We start from the raw sequence: 13,755 nt of genomic DNA on the forward strand, positions 1-13,755 counted from the left end.
CTGTAATTTCCTCTTTATAAGGATCGTTAAAGACCTTCAGCGACTCTTAGAGCACATCTTTCAAATATTTTTACTGCAGAATTTTCTTTTTGGAATGCAATTTTAGTTAATTAACTTTCTGTCTGAATTGCAGAACTTTTTTTTTTTGGAGCTGAAAGTAAAAGCTTTTTTAAAAAAAAAAACAAACAAAAAAAACACAGCTTTTGACCAATTCAAACTGCGAAGGTTAACAGGTCTCAAGGTTGAATGATTTCACAAGTTTTTAAAAAGCAGAAACTTTCAGCGACGGATAATGGTGGAAAAAAAAAAAGAAAAAGACTCTCACAATTTCCCAGCACAAAGACAGACATTTGTGCTGAATGGAAGCAATGGAATCCTGTGATTAGTTCCTTTCATTCACACTGACTGAAACTGGATTTGTCATCACGAGTGTGGGCTCTAATCTTCTTCTTGTTAAGCTAATCGCAGGAGAGACCAAGACGTCTCCGGCGCCTGCACTGCTGCTCCTTCGCTCCTAATAACAGACAAAGCCACATTAATCACAGCAGCCAGCTGATCCACTACAGGATGTGACTCCGGGCTGCAGGTGTGAGGCGTCCTCTTCACGGGCTCCGGCTGCATTCACGACGTGTTCGAGAAAACTGTGCAATCTTGCAACCTTTTTCGCATCACTTAGCAATTCTTCCTTTTTTCTTTGGCGGCTCTTGAATTGCGCGGCTGGTTTCTTAATTAACATGTCATTAAGAATTAGATTGAATGCATCTTCTTAAGGAGGTTTCAATTAAGAAACCCAGGATTATTTCATAGAATAAATCATTTGGAAAATGTATTTGGTATCGAGAGGCCTGGATAAAGTTTTCCTACACCAGAACGACAAACCTTCATGTGTTTAATTGGATTTAATGGATTTGGAACATAAAAAACGAAGTGAAAAGGAAAAGAATTTTCAATTTTTTTTTCCTACGAGTGAAAATCTAAAATGTTAGGCATGTGTTTTTAATCCTGCCCCCTTACTCTGATGAAATCCAGTGCAACCAGTTTCCCTCAGAATTCACCAAATAATTAGAAACCAAAGCAAAGATGAAAAGCAAGTATCTCTATCTGTATTCAGTTACACCTGGATTTTTTTCAGGTAAGTCAGATTGACTGGAGAATATTGCTAAGCATCAAATATTGAGTGTTGCTACAAAGTCATATTTGGATTTGACTGGGCCACTCTATCACATTGATATGCTCTGATCTCAAGTCTTTACTAGCTATCAACAGTTTTTTTTTTATGTATTGTTCCTTTTAATGCCTTTGCTGTGGATAAGCTTCTTTCTGGTATTTATTTAGGGGTATCAGAGCACAGGGGGCTCAATGCAAATTTTACTCCAAGACAATTTGTCACTGTTTTGGAGTTCATAAATCTATCATTTTTGTTCCACTTCACAACTTTGCTCTACTTTTTGTCAGTCTGTCACAACTATTTTTAATAATCTGCCTGTTTGAGGTTGTAAAGCGACAACATGTGGGAAAAATTGGAACAGTATGAATATGTTTGCACAGCTTATATACATTCTGTGTTATATTTAGGCCACAAAGGGAGGGGGAAAAAAAGGTTGACAGAAACCAACAGCCAAACCCTGCTGCCCCTGAACCACTTGTTGAGCCACTCCACGTTTTTCTATCACTGCTGTGATGAAATAACCGATATTGCGGGTGTGAATGAGTGTTTATGTTTGTACAAGCAAACATTTAACCCACGCATCTTTTCTTCCCCCCCTCCATCAACAACGTAGGCTGGACTACTCTTGACAGTTAATTGTTTTCCGGGTTTTACTTTGCAGATGGGAATACAACGCATGATCCGTGGGCTCATTTGTTATCCAAGGGCCTCTTTACAGAACGCCGTTTTTTAAACTGTTTAATACAGTCACGCTTCCTGTCGGACAAACAAACAGCCGCCTGTCAGTACATTGAAGCAACAAATGCCACTGCTTTTACTCGTGCATTAGTCAGTATCTAATGTACTAAGCGACAGAAATACTCTAATGTTGTCGTTGCGTCGCGTAACGTGTCTTTTTTTTCTGAGGGGAAAAAACGCGCCGGAAAACAAATGGGGATCATTTGCAAATAAATCTCTCTTTTGCTGTTAAACCGCGGGTCCTCCACCGCCTGCAGACTGCTCCTGTAATTACCGGTGATTTGCCTGATGGATCGGGTCGTTCACCCCGTGGGTTGAAGGTTCCTCTGGAGGCCACGGCAGCTGTGAAAGAAGGGCGTGGAGTGACTCATCCCTCTGGTGGACCTCTGAGTCTCTCCCGTATTGATTGGGTGATAATTAGCTTCAGAGGTCCATGACGGGCAGGTTGGAATAAAAACCATTTGTTTTTATCCAGCTGCTGAGCGACAGTCTGAGTTATGATGTATGATTTGGTAAAAAAAATAAATAAAAAAAAACTGATTTGCCAGTGGGAGACTCAGTGGGAGAGAATGAAGAGAGGGGTGCAACTGAAGTGATGGGTGGCCATAAATGGAGAGGCACTGTTTGTTTGATTTATTTTTTTTTCATATACACTTGTTTGTCTGATAGATCCGTTTCCTTTTTGACTGAATGATTTATAAAAGTGCTCAAATTAAGAGGAAGGAATAACGTAACACATGCAGACATCAGAACATCACCAGAAAGTTCATTTAATTCACTAAAACAGAAACTCAATGCTATTTTTAGTAATGGTATGGTACTTTTTCTTTCTGTACATCCTTATTTTTCGTTTTTATATTCCTCGCCTTCATCTGAATTTGTTTGCCGTCACTTTACTGCTGTTACACCAGACAGTCAAGGTTATTTCTATATTCTAGTCTTCTCTGCGCCATATCTCCATTAAAATCCATTTCATCTTACACGATATTGTCATTTTCAGACAAACTCAAATTAAAATATCAGGCACAGGCATCAAAATAACTCTGTGCATAACTTTGTCCGTTTGAATCTCTGAGCTAAGTTATTTTTCATTTGCTCAGATGAAGCTGTAACTGCCACATAATTTTGTCTGAGTGCCAGTCTCAGTCGATGTAATCAGAGATCAATGGGCTTCGGTCCAGAAACAGACTAAACATCTTGTCAAATCTACCCACCATTTTCTATTTTTAAAAATGATCCCTGTGGTTTATTTTAAACTTTAGTTTTAAAGTTTTAACCGGTTTTCACACTTTCTCATTTACGCAATGACCCACCTCGAGGTCCTAATAAAGCTGTCGCCCACCAACAGGAGGAATAACAAGGTGTATTCTGCTGGTAGTGAATCACAACAGCAGTCAAAGGGTTGAGGTGCAACTCTTGTTTTGTCAGCAACATAAAAATATATGGGTCAGGCTTCACTTCCTTACGAATCTCTCATTTCCAGGCAGCCTGTTTCGACTGCTAGCAGATGGCACGCATATTCAACATCCAGTCTCGGCTCTCCTGCAACGAAGATTGATGCTTCACAGCTTTTTGTTTTTCAGCTTTTCAGTCAACATTTCGAGCGAGGCTCGATAATCTGATCCTTCATTTTGCAAGCATCTGCTGCAGAGAGCACCAAGCCCACATCAGTGTATCAAATAATCGTAATGTCTCTTCTGGCGCATATTAAGTTCTGGGTGAGATAGCACTTACTCAGCGGTTCTCATCAGTGTTACATGAATTGCTTAATTTCAATATGCCACTATGTCCACTGTGGTTTGTAACCCTGCATCTGGTACATCTTGGAAATTGCATGCTAACAATGATGAACGTGTCCATTAAAATCGCTCTGTTATTATTTTATCTTTATGTGAGAAAATAGTTATGCTGAGGGGTGGGGGGAGTTATACTTTATTTCTTAATTCCCAATTAGTCTGTAATGTTCAAATTTAAGATGGGAAGAAAATCAAAAACATCTAATTAAAGCTGTTTCTGAATCTCAAATTTTAGTCAGAAACACTAATAGTTTTATATCTAATTGCTTTACCTCACTAAAGACCAAAACTGAACTTATCAGCCAACATGTAGAACAGAAATCAATGTTCTCTCTTAACACAACCCCCTCACTGTGAAGCATGGCGGTGGCAGCATTATAGGAAAGCATGTGGAGGAGGTTTTCTTCAATAGGGACAGAGGAGCGAGTCAGAGTTAAAAGGATACAAGACATCCTGAAATAGTTAATCGTGTTTCTCTGTTTGAGCCCAAAAATCTCACTAGCAACACAGTCTTACGCAGTCATGTTTTATTTATTCACTTACATTTGCACAGACTTCAAATATTAGCTTCAACTGTAACCAGGTGCCACAAGTCGGCTGTACATTAACCCAAATGATGATCAACGACATATTCTACCAATTACACAAGAAGCTCTCACATCTCACACTTCTGTTAACGGCATAGTAAGACGTAAATGTCACGGAAAAGGAAGTGCAGAATGTAACTGCTGGCAGTCAAAATAAAACACCAGAAAGAAACTACAGCAGTTTTCTCAGCAACGATAAAAGCAGTACATATAATATTTGTACAATCTAGCATGTGTGTGAACATCTGCAGAATTCTTAAAAAACAAAAAATAGTTTTCCTCTTTAGAAGAATTTGTTATTTTAAAAACAAAACAAATCAAGAGGAAAAAAAAATAACATCTTCACTGTTCTTACCGATGAAGACCCAATGAATGACTGTGCTGGATATTTATATATTTAGAACAACAACTATATATATATATATATATATATATATATATATATATATATTTGCGTTTGTTAGAACAATGCTTTTTGGCAATAGATTTTATGTTGTTAAAAAAAACAACAGCACACATTTCTTTCACCTTAAATGGTTCCACAAACTCAAAGATTCTTGGTCGTACGGAGAGGTGTTGATCAGAAACCACCTTCAGATTTCCTCCACACTTGACCTCTGACCCCCTGAGCACCTGTGGGGTCAGCTGTTCCTACCAAAATTACCAACCTCTGCTGCGCAACCAACAAATACATTTTCCTCACAAATGTGGCAACATTTATGTGAAAATAAATAGCATAAGTCCGACAGGACAAGATTTATTTCCAAGAAGTGTAGCAACAGAGAAATAGTCAACCAACCAAGAAAAGTGTTGCTTTTTGTGTAAATGCTCTTCTGGGCAAAAAAAATATGTCAAAGTGTGACAGAATATATATATATTTTTAACTGCAGAATCAATATTTACAGTGTTATTTACACAACACTTTGTTCACCCAACTCTAGCTCATTTGTGCAGAAACATAATCAAACAAAACCACAAAATAAATAATACTATATATAGGTCATTAGAAATCCCTATATTTACAGTACATTTCATACAGTGTGCAATGTTAAATATGGCAACCACTCAAGTATGTCTTCTCTTGTCATTATTGGCACTAAACTACCCTCAGCCCCAGTACGCCTTAAAAAAAATGTAAGTCGCTCATCTTTGTACGACATTATAATCAGCTGAGCAGAGGTGAATATAATTCATTCATGAAGGCAGTGCTTCTGTGTGATAGAGTAAAATACATCCAGTAATGCAAAAAATATATATATATCTCATATTGACATTCACTTGTGGAATCGCATGAAATCAAAGATGTGTCATGACAATAACTGGAGCTCTGAACTTTTCCAGTGTTTATGTGACCTGAACCAGTTTGGGTTTGCGTTAGGGATGCACAATAAATCAGCACCTACACCGGTATCAGCCAAAGTTAGTCATTTTTTTTTATCTTATAAGAAAAACTGGGCTGACATAAATGACTGATTATTTCCATCTTGTTGCTCTTTGTGTTTCATGGCAGAGTGACAGTGACAGCACAGGATTGTGGGAGATGTATAGCTAAAACAGAAAAGCAGTGCAGGTGGCGAGTTTTTGTTGTTGTTGTTTTTTACAGTATCTAAAGAGCATGGAAATATATACAATATTGGAAAATACAGCAGTATTAGTATTGTATATCGTCGACCCAAATGTTAATATTGCTGCATCCCTGGACTGTATAAAAGTGTTACGCAAAACCAAACCATTGAAATATAAAAGAAATAAAGAAAGAAATGAATAAATAAATATCCAATGTTTTACATTTTAGTAGGACAATTGTATTTAGAAAACCTGAAAGCAATACAGATGTTCTAATTTCTTTTCTGTTTTTGTTTTTTAATTCAAACCTTTTTCATTTAATTCGTTTGTTTTGAATGGAGAACCTAATAAATACAAAGTGCATTTATAACAGATCATAGATTCAATCTACTGCTTTTACTACTTTATAGCTTTTGACAAAAAATGTTCTTTGCCAACTACTAAATTCAAGATGTTTTTGAGTTAATAAAAAAAGAGATGCTATCAAATTGACAACTTTGAAGTCCTTCTTTTTTATTTTTACAGGCTGCTACAATTTTTAAGATTATAATGTATTTTTTAGACATCCTTTATTGGGTCATGAATGATGTTTAACTTCAAAACTGTGCGTTTCTTTGAGCCACGGTCACAAGTATCTTCAACAAAATCCTCTCTGCTGTTCTAACAGGAAGCTGTTATCCAGACTGTTATCAAAGGCAGGTGGGAGAATCTGTGTAATCTGTGGGAGAGTGACGATTACACCGTTTCGTCTAACCATGCACCATCATTGGCCTCAAACTGACCATACAAATACTCTTTAAGAAAACTCACACCTGAATCTTCTCTGTAAAATGTGGAGCTCCCAACTGTTAAAGCTGAAAATGATTCTTTAAATCAAATAAAGCAGGGCCAGTTACTTGATTTTTTAATCTAGTCAGACAATCTTGTGTGAAGTACATAAGTCTTTTTTATGCAAAGCTCAGGGGAACATGTCTAGATTTCTTATCTACAGGCACTCGTATATTTCAAATAAAATGCTTTAATAATATTTTAGGTAAGCGGTCACAACATGGACCCCATCCATGGTTCATTCAAAGGTCAAAACCTCAGACTCCAGTGGTGGAGAACTGTGTGTCATCAGTCTGAAGTCCATCCTGACCCGTTTCTCCCTCTGACTGATCCGCGCTCTGTCAGCCCGGCGCTCTTTGCACCCCCGCAGGCACGCAAACAGACACGGGCTCCCTGGCGCTGATGCGCGCTCTGGAGAAGCTGCTCTGCTCCGAGCGGGAGCGGTACGGCAGGCAGAAGTCATTGAAGCACCGCTTGAAGTTTTCATCCAGAAAGGCGTACAGCATGGGGTTCAGGCTGCTGTTGGTGTAGCCCAAGGCGATGCACAGATGCCAGCTGGCTACCACCAGGAGGTTCTTGTGGTTGATCTCCACCATGGTCTTGACGATGATGAAGATGTGGATGGGGGTCCAGCAGACGATGAAAGCCGCCACGACCACCAGAACCATGCGCGTGATGCGCCGCAAGTTCCTGTCCTTCTCCTTGGAGCCGGACAGCAGCCGGACGTTCTTCAGCCGCAGGATCATCAGGCCGTAGCAGATGGTAATGACGAGGACTGGCACCACAAAGGCGAAGATAAACACGCAGATTTTCATCACGGTGTCCCAGTACCACTCCGGCTTGGGAAATCTGAGCGTGCAGGCGGTGTTTCCTGAGGAGTTAAGCAATTAGTTTTAATAGGAGGTCAAGCGTAGAAGCTAATTTGAATTAACAAACCGAGCTGAAATCACCCTTCCTTGTGTGATTGCTGCCTGAAGTCAACACTTACATCTCAAGCGGTAAAGAAAGTTTCCAATAAATCAGCCTTTGTAAATATTAACCCACCTTTGTCCGTCACCTTTGTAGCCGCCATGATCATCACTGGCACTCCGACAGCCGAGGACAGGATCCAGATGCAGACGTTGATGAGCTTGGCTTTAGCAGGCGTCCGGAAGTCCAAGGCTTTGACAGGATGGCAAACAGCGATGTAGCGGTCCACGCTCATCATGGTGAGGGTGAAGATGCTGGTGAACATGTTGTAGTAGTCGATGGCGATGACCACCTTGCACAGCAGCTCCCCGAAGGGCCACGTGCTCATCAGGTACTTGGCACTCTGGAAGGGGAGGGTGCTGGTGGCCAGAGCGTCGGCCAGAGCCAGGTTGAAGATGTAAATGTTGGTGGCGGTCTTCATCTTGGTGTAGCTGGTGGAGATGGAAGAGAAGCAGAGAATTATGTCAGACCCTTACTCACAGTGGCAGTGAATAGGCCTCAGCTGGGAAACATGGAGGTTTCATAGGTGGCATCAGTTGACACAAAGTGTTCAAAGCCGGATCGCAGTTAATGCAGTGATTCATTTTGCTGACAAAACGATCCAGAAGCAAAGCTAAACAGTGTCTAATAAAATAAGATTTCTAGCTAAAGTACACTAAATGCCCAGAAGCTTCTGTACATACTAAGAATGAGCTTGTAATCCTCAAATGAGTTGATTAAAACTGAATAATCCAACGTCTTGGTGTCAGATTTCCTTTCCTAAACTTGTGTGTTTCAGTGCTTCTGCCAAATGAACAAATGTTTAGATATCCATTTCTATAAAACATGACAGTAGATGGTTACTAATTAGATTATGTGCCTGGATGTTATGTTACAGCCTAAGAAGATGAGAGAGGAAAACATCATTGCATCTGACTGAAAGCAATGTTAGTGTTATTCACACAGATTCCTGACTAGATTTCAACATTTAATCTTTGGAGGGAGCTAAAATGACAAGCTTCAAGTCCAATGTCAAAACCAAAATATTCAGTGTCCTCAATATCAGCCAATATTTCTGTTCTCTAGTTCAAAGCCACTTTAAAAAATGAAATCGCAGCAGCTTTGTTGAATGCTTTGTGGATATACTTACTGCGATTGAAGTTTCACCTTGGTTCAGTTCTTCTTAGTGATTCTGGCTTGTTATGTTTATTTCTTCATTATGTCCAGTTATTTGTTAATTAGATTCAGTTTTGCAGTTCCCCTGTTTGTGTATTCTTCCTTGCTCCTTGCTATCACTCTCTCTCTCCTCTGTCTGCCTTCAGTTCTCTACCTTCACACCTCCAACCCATTTCTAATCAGCCATCTGTTCCTTGTTCAGTAATCAATCTCCCCAGTATATATGCAACTTATTCTGAGTCACTCTGGTTCTCTCTGTTGGCTTTTGTTCTTGGGTTTTTTTGTTTTTTTTGTTGTTTTTTTTTGTTTTTTTTGCTCTACTCTGGCTCCCTGTGATTATTAATATTTCACACACAGACACACACACACACACACACACACACACACACACAAAAAAAAAATATATATATATATATATGTAACCCAGTGTAACCCAGTGTTTAAAACAAAAGTAAAAAATGAATAGATGTTGATTTAATATCTTATTCTACAACGAGATTAAAGTTAAAAAAGAATACGTTTGTAAATATGTTCATAAATATAGAAAAAATCCACAGAAAAGCCGCATGTTCAAAGTGTAGGAAAGAAGTAGCAGCTTATAGTCCGGAAATACGGCAGGTGAAATTGGATAATTTCCACGGCACACCTGACGATCACTCACGGTACACTAGTGTGCCGCGGCACAGTGGTTGAAAAACACTGGATTAACCCAACCACTGTTACACATTTTATTGGTGTGGTCATTTAAAATGACGCTTACTGAAAATTTCAAAATAAAAGCCTTGACAATTTTTACAACATGTAATTGCTCTTTTGGGCATTTGATAACTGGTTTAAACAAACCACTGTTACGCATGGGACTAGTGTTGCCATTTCTAATGAAGCTTACTGAAAATTTCAAAATAAAAGCCTGCATATTCCTGTCACGTCAGTGCACCGCCATAGGAGGTGCAATAATATTAACCTTTATTATCTTTTATTAACATTAGTACAAATATTAGCATTTCACTGTCCCCCACTAGTGCACTGCCTTGCGCATTAGCCTTTTTCCTAAAGTTAGCTATTAGCTAGTTTGCTTATTAATTAGACATGTTTAGTATACTGAGTGGAGCAAGACAAATTAAAACAACATGCTAGTGATGCTCCACATGCTACTGCCAGCATTTAGGCTAACATTAGCATTTTGGCTAATTTTAGTTTATACACTCATTTTAACATAGAGAATGGCATAAGTCCTTGCTACTCAACATGTTTGAGACCCTCCACATGCTGTTGAGTACATTGCAGCTTTCTGTAGCATTGATGCAAATTTTTTAGCATCAAAACGCTGGGTTTCAACCAACGGGCATACTTTGGCAGGCCCCGGTTAAATTTCTTCAGGGAATTTTCTAGTTTTTATTTAAACTGCCTTGCTGCATTTGGGTCGTTGAATTACTGTTCTTTTTGGGCAGCTATTAGACTTTTTTGAGTAGATGTCTACTGCAGTGCAGTAGTGAAAAGGTAAAAAAAAAAAAGAAAAAGAAAAAAAAACATCAAATATTTACATAAATTGTTTGTCACAGCCTGACAATGAAACTGGGAAAACTTAATCACACAGAATGAAAATGAATTTTACACCAGTCTTCACAAAATCTAGTAAATTGGTAAATGCAAGTAATTTTTGCACCATTTGTAATCATACGTCATCTTTTTTTCTATAAGTAACTGTGTGAAAAATTATATCAATCAATCAAACAACAACCAAACCATCTTTTACATCTCCCCCCTATTTATTAAACGGTGACATGTGTGTCTTACCGGATCACTCCGTACATAACAAGCACGTTTCCCAGCAGTCCCACCACGCAGACGAGAGAGTAGAGAGCCGTGATGCAGACTGCGATGATGAGACCCGAGGTGTCTCTGGCTGCGACCCCGCTGGTTTCGTTGCTTTTAGACGGTTCAGTCAGCAGATCCTCTAAGAATGTGGCATTTAAATAAGGAGTTGCAGACCCAGAGTAGACCTCCTGAAAGTCCTCTGAAGGAACTGTAGGGAACTCCATCACAATTTGGGTGAGAGTTAAACGCGCTAATAAGTCGAAGCTTTTTTTTTTCCTTCTTTTTCTTCTTCTTCTCCCCTCCAAGGCAGGTGTTCAGGAGCGCTCCAGAAAACAGATCAGAGATATGGCGCTCAGAGGATGTTGGACTTGTGTCTCTCCTGCTCGCTCGCTCCGTGCGTCTGTGCGCGCTCCCACTGGCAGAGCGCGTCGGTGAGCGAGGAGAGGAGAGGAGAGGAGAGGAGAGGAGAGGCAAACCTTTTATCAAGGTTTGCTTTTCAGATTTTTGAAAAAAGAACAACATACTAAAATCTTCATTTATTTTCTTTTGTAGTTTTATTTTGTTCATATCACCTTCTCACAGCAAATGTAATCTCAATGCACTTTGCAAAACAAACGGATCCGATTCATGCCCAAAAGCATAGAATCAAATGAATCCAATTACACTTATATATTTAAATTCAATTACACACATTCTCATTCATTCAGGTCAACCACAATTCAATGTGTACATTGAATCGGTGGACAGTTGTATATCCAAGGGAGCTCAGCACACTGTATAATGTTATTCCCATTCTGAGCAAGTATGGTGCGATAGTGGAAAGAAACCTCCAACAGAAGTGCTGCGACTGAGAGCCAGAAGAAAATCCCACACTGCATTGTTTATTTTCTTATTAGAGTTTCTCATCCCAGCTTCCTGGTCACCAAAACCAGCAACCGCTGAAGGAAATGTCTCTGTGTTGAAGCCGAACAGCCTGATCAAACATGTCTGCACCGAGGCGAGTGGATCAGAGCTCTGGCTGCTTCCAATATTTACGTGCCTTTCATGGCCTGTAGCTCGTGTTAATGGGGCTTCATTAGAGGATGGGCTGTTTTCACCAGCCAGTCAGTGCCTTGAAATTACCTCACTAAAGCAAATGAGTGATGCCGGGGCTGATGAAATATTTAAGGTTTGGGCTCCTAGGAATTATCAGTCAATTACATGCATTTTCAAGGCAGTACTGAGAAATGATCATGGTCCTGCTTCATCAAATTGTAATTGAATTGTCCTAATATGGATGTGTTAATTTGATATTTCTCGTTTTGATCCGAGATTAACAGAGTTAAATGAATAAAACATTTTATATTTTATGAATTCATCTGGAAAAATATTTCAATTAATCTGTATGAGGTGATAAATTAATTTATAGTAACTTGAAGTGTCCATTTCCAGGATGTGTCTAAATCCTTACCTACCAGAAACTTAGTCACTAAGCATGTGTCTATTTTGTCTTTTTGCCCATCGTATCCGAAACCTTCACAACTCGGCCTCTGGATGTGATCATGGTCGCCTGCTGAGACCCGAGCGCTGATGTGAGCAGTGTTTATAGAAATCTGTCAGACGATTTCAGGCTCAGACGGCTTCTCTTGTCTCCCGTCTCTGTGTCTGCTGTCTTTCAGCTGCATTTATACAAAATGACCTTTACCAATCTCTGCTTTTACAGAGCCGCCATCAGCTCAGCGCAGAACAGTGAAAGCAGGAAGATTAGGGCCAGCATGATGCCCTCACATTTCTCATATAGACGGTTTATGTCAATTTGGAACAAAGGGCATGGAGGCAACTGTGATGGAGACAGTTTATACTGACCAAAGACCTGTTTCAATGGAGTACAGAAAGTTTCCTTTATCAATTTTTTGCAGAGTTTACAGTCTTGAAGAGCTAGAGTTGATATACAGTCAGATTCAATGAATTTGAATGTTGCGGAAAAAGTTGATTAAATTCTGTAATTTAATTCAATAAGTGAATTAACATCTTTATAGAGATTATTTACACACAGACTGATGTTTTCAACACTTTATTTATTTTAATCATGATGAATATCTGCTTACAGCTAATGAAAGCATGACATTTAAGATTTGAAAATTATATCACACCAATAAAATAGTTTTTTAAATGCAGAATTGTGGCCTGTATGACCAAATGTTGTCATATTGCAACATATCTACAACTTGTTTTCAAACATAGAAAATGTACAGTTGTTAATGTTTTTTATTATTATTTATTTTATACACAGACTTTGGCTTATAGCACAGTCTTGAAATGCTATTGGACAGAAAATGTGGGCAGTTCCTCCCACAGAGTAACTAAACTGTCTTTTCACAAGTATTGGCTGATTATTACAGTTTCTAGAATATGGGTGCATTTGTCATTTTTGTGCAACACTTGTGCGCAGTGCAACATAATTTTATGTTATATTTCATATTGCATTTTCATAAAACCTTACAAAAAAAATCTGACAATGTCATACTTACTTTTAATTTGTCAAATAACTCTCATCAGACAGCATATAAAATACACTGAATATGACTGAATATTAACATGTGCAATGCAATGACTAACGAGCAAAAATAATCATTTAGAAAATCGGACTGAAACTCATAAAATCAAATCAATAAAACCCAAATACATCCAGATTTCACCTGATTAGCAAACAGACTCCATGTTTAACCACACACCAGTCTCTGATAAAGCTGTCAAGAGGCTTAAAACACGGTTGGGTTGCATAAAGTAACCACATGTTTTAGGTCGTTTGCCCTTTCTTTAGTTTTTCCTTTGGTTTAGTAATGAACAGATGAACAAAGACAAAACATCCAAGTTGGCAAAGAAAATAACCTCACTTTGCTGTTACGTTAATATTAAGTGTTTCTAAAACGTTGGTAAAAAGGATAAAACATGATTTTCTTTTTGTTGTGCGCTACCTCATCAGGTTTTCTGCTGGTGGCCATGCCGCCAGCTTTTCTATACCTCAGACAAATTATTATCATCCTCTGTTTATGTCTGTCATGCTCTTAATTGCCACCCTCTGGTAAATGACCTTTATAAATCAGCGACGGTAAGAAGAAAAAGGTGGTGAGCGACAACGGAGCCTTTC

The 13,755-nt window shown here is 38.8% G+C and overlaps 1 protein-coding gene across 2 annotated transcripts; it reads right to left on the reverse strand.

Moving 5' to 3' along the window:
* Window positions 1–4,739: 4,739 nt before the first annotated feature.
* oprd1b (opioid receptor, delta 1b) lies at window positions 4,740–10,953 on the reverse strand. Of its 2 annotated transcripts, none has more exons than XM_007559631.2 (4): window positions 10,605–10,953; window positions 7,728–8,083; window positions 6,108–7,554; window positions 4,740–5,642 (listed from the first exon to the last, which is right to left on the reverse strand). In XM_007559631.2, exons 1-3 carry the CDS (start codon window positions 10,847–10,849, stop codon window positions 7,025–7,027), a joined length of 1,131 nt encoding a protein of 376 aa, XP_007559693.1. In that variant the 5' UTR covers window positions 10,850–10,953; the 3' UTR covers window positions 4,740–5,642; window positions 6,108–7,024. The 2 variants fall into 2 exon arrangements, with proteins under 2 accessions (XP_007559693.1, XP_016530548.1); XM_016675062.1 differs by lacking the exon at window positions 10,605–10,953 and adding an exon at window positions 8,782–9,050.
* Window positions 10,954–13,755: the final 2,802 nt, after the last annotated feature.

Source organism: Poecilia formosa, unplaced genomic scaffold, assembly GCF_000485575.1.
Source record: "Poecilia formosa unplaced genomic scaffold, Poecilia_formosa-5.1.2 Scaffold105, whole genome shotgun sequence".
Classification (NCBI taxonomy): Eukaryota; Metazoa; Chordata; class Actinopteri; order Cyprinodontiformes; family Poeciliidae; genus Poecilia; species Poecilia formosa.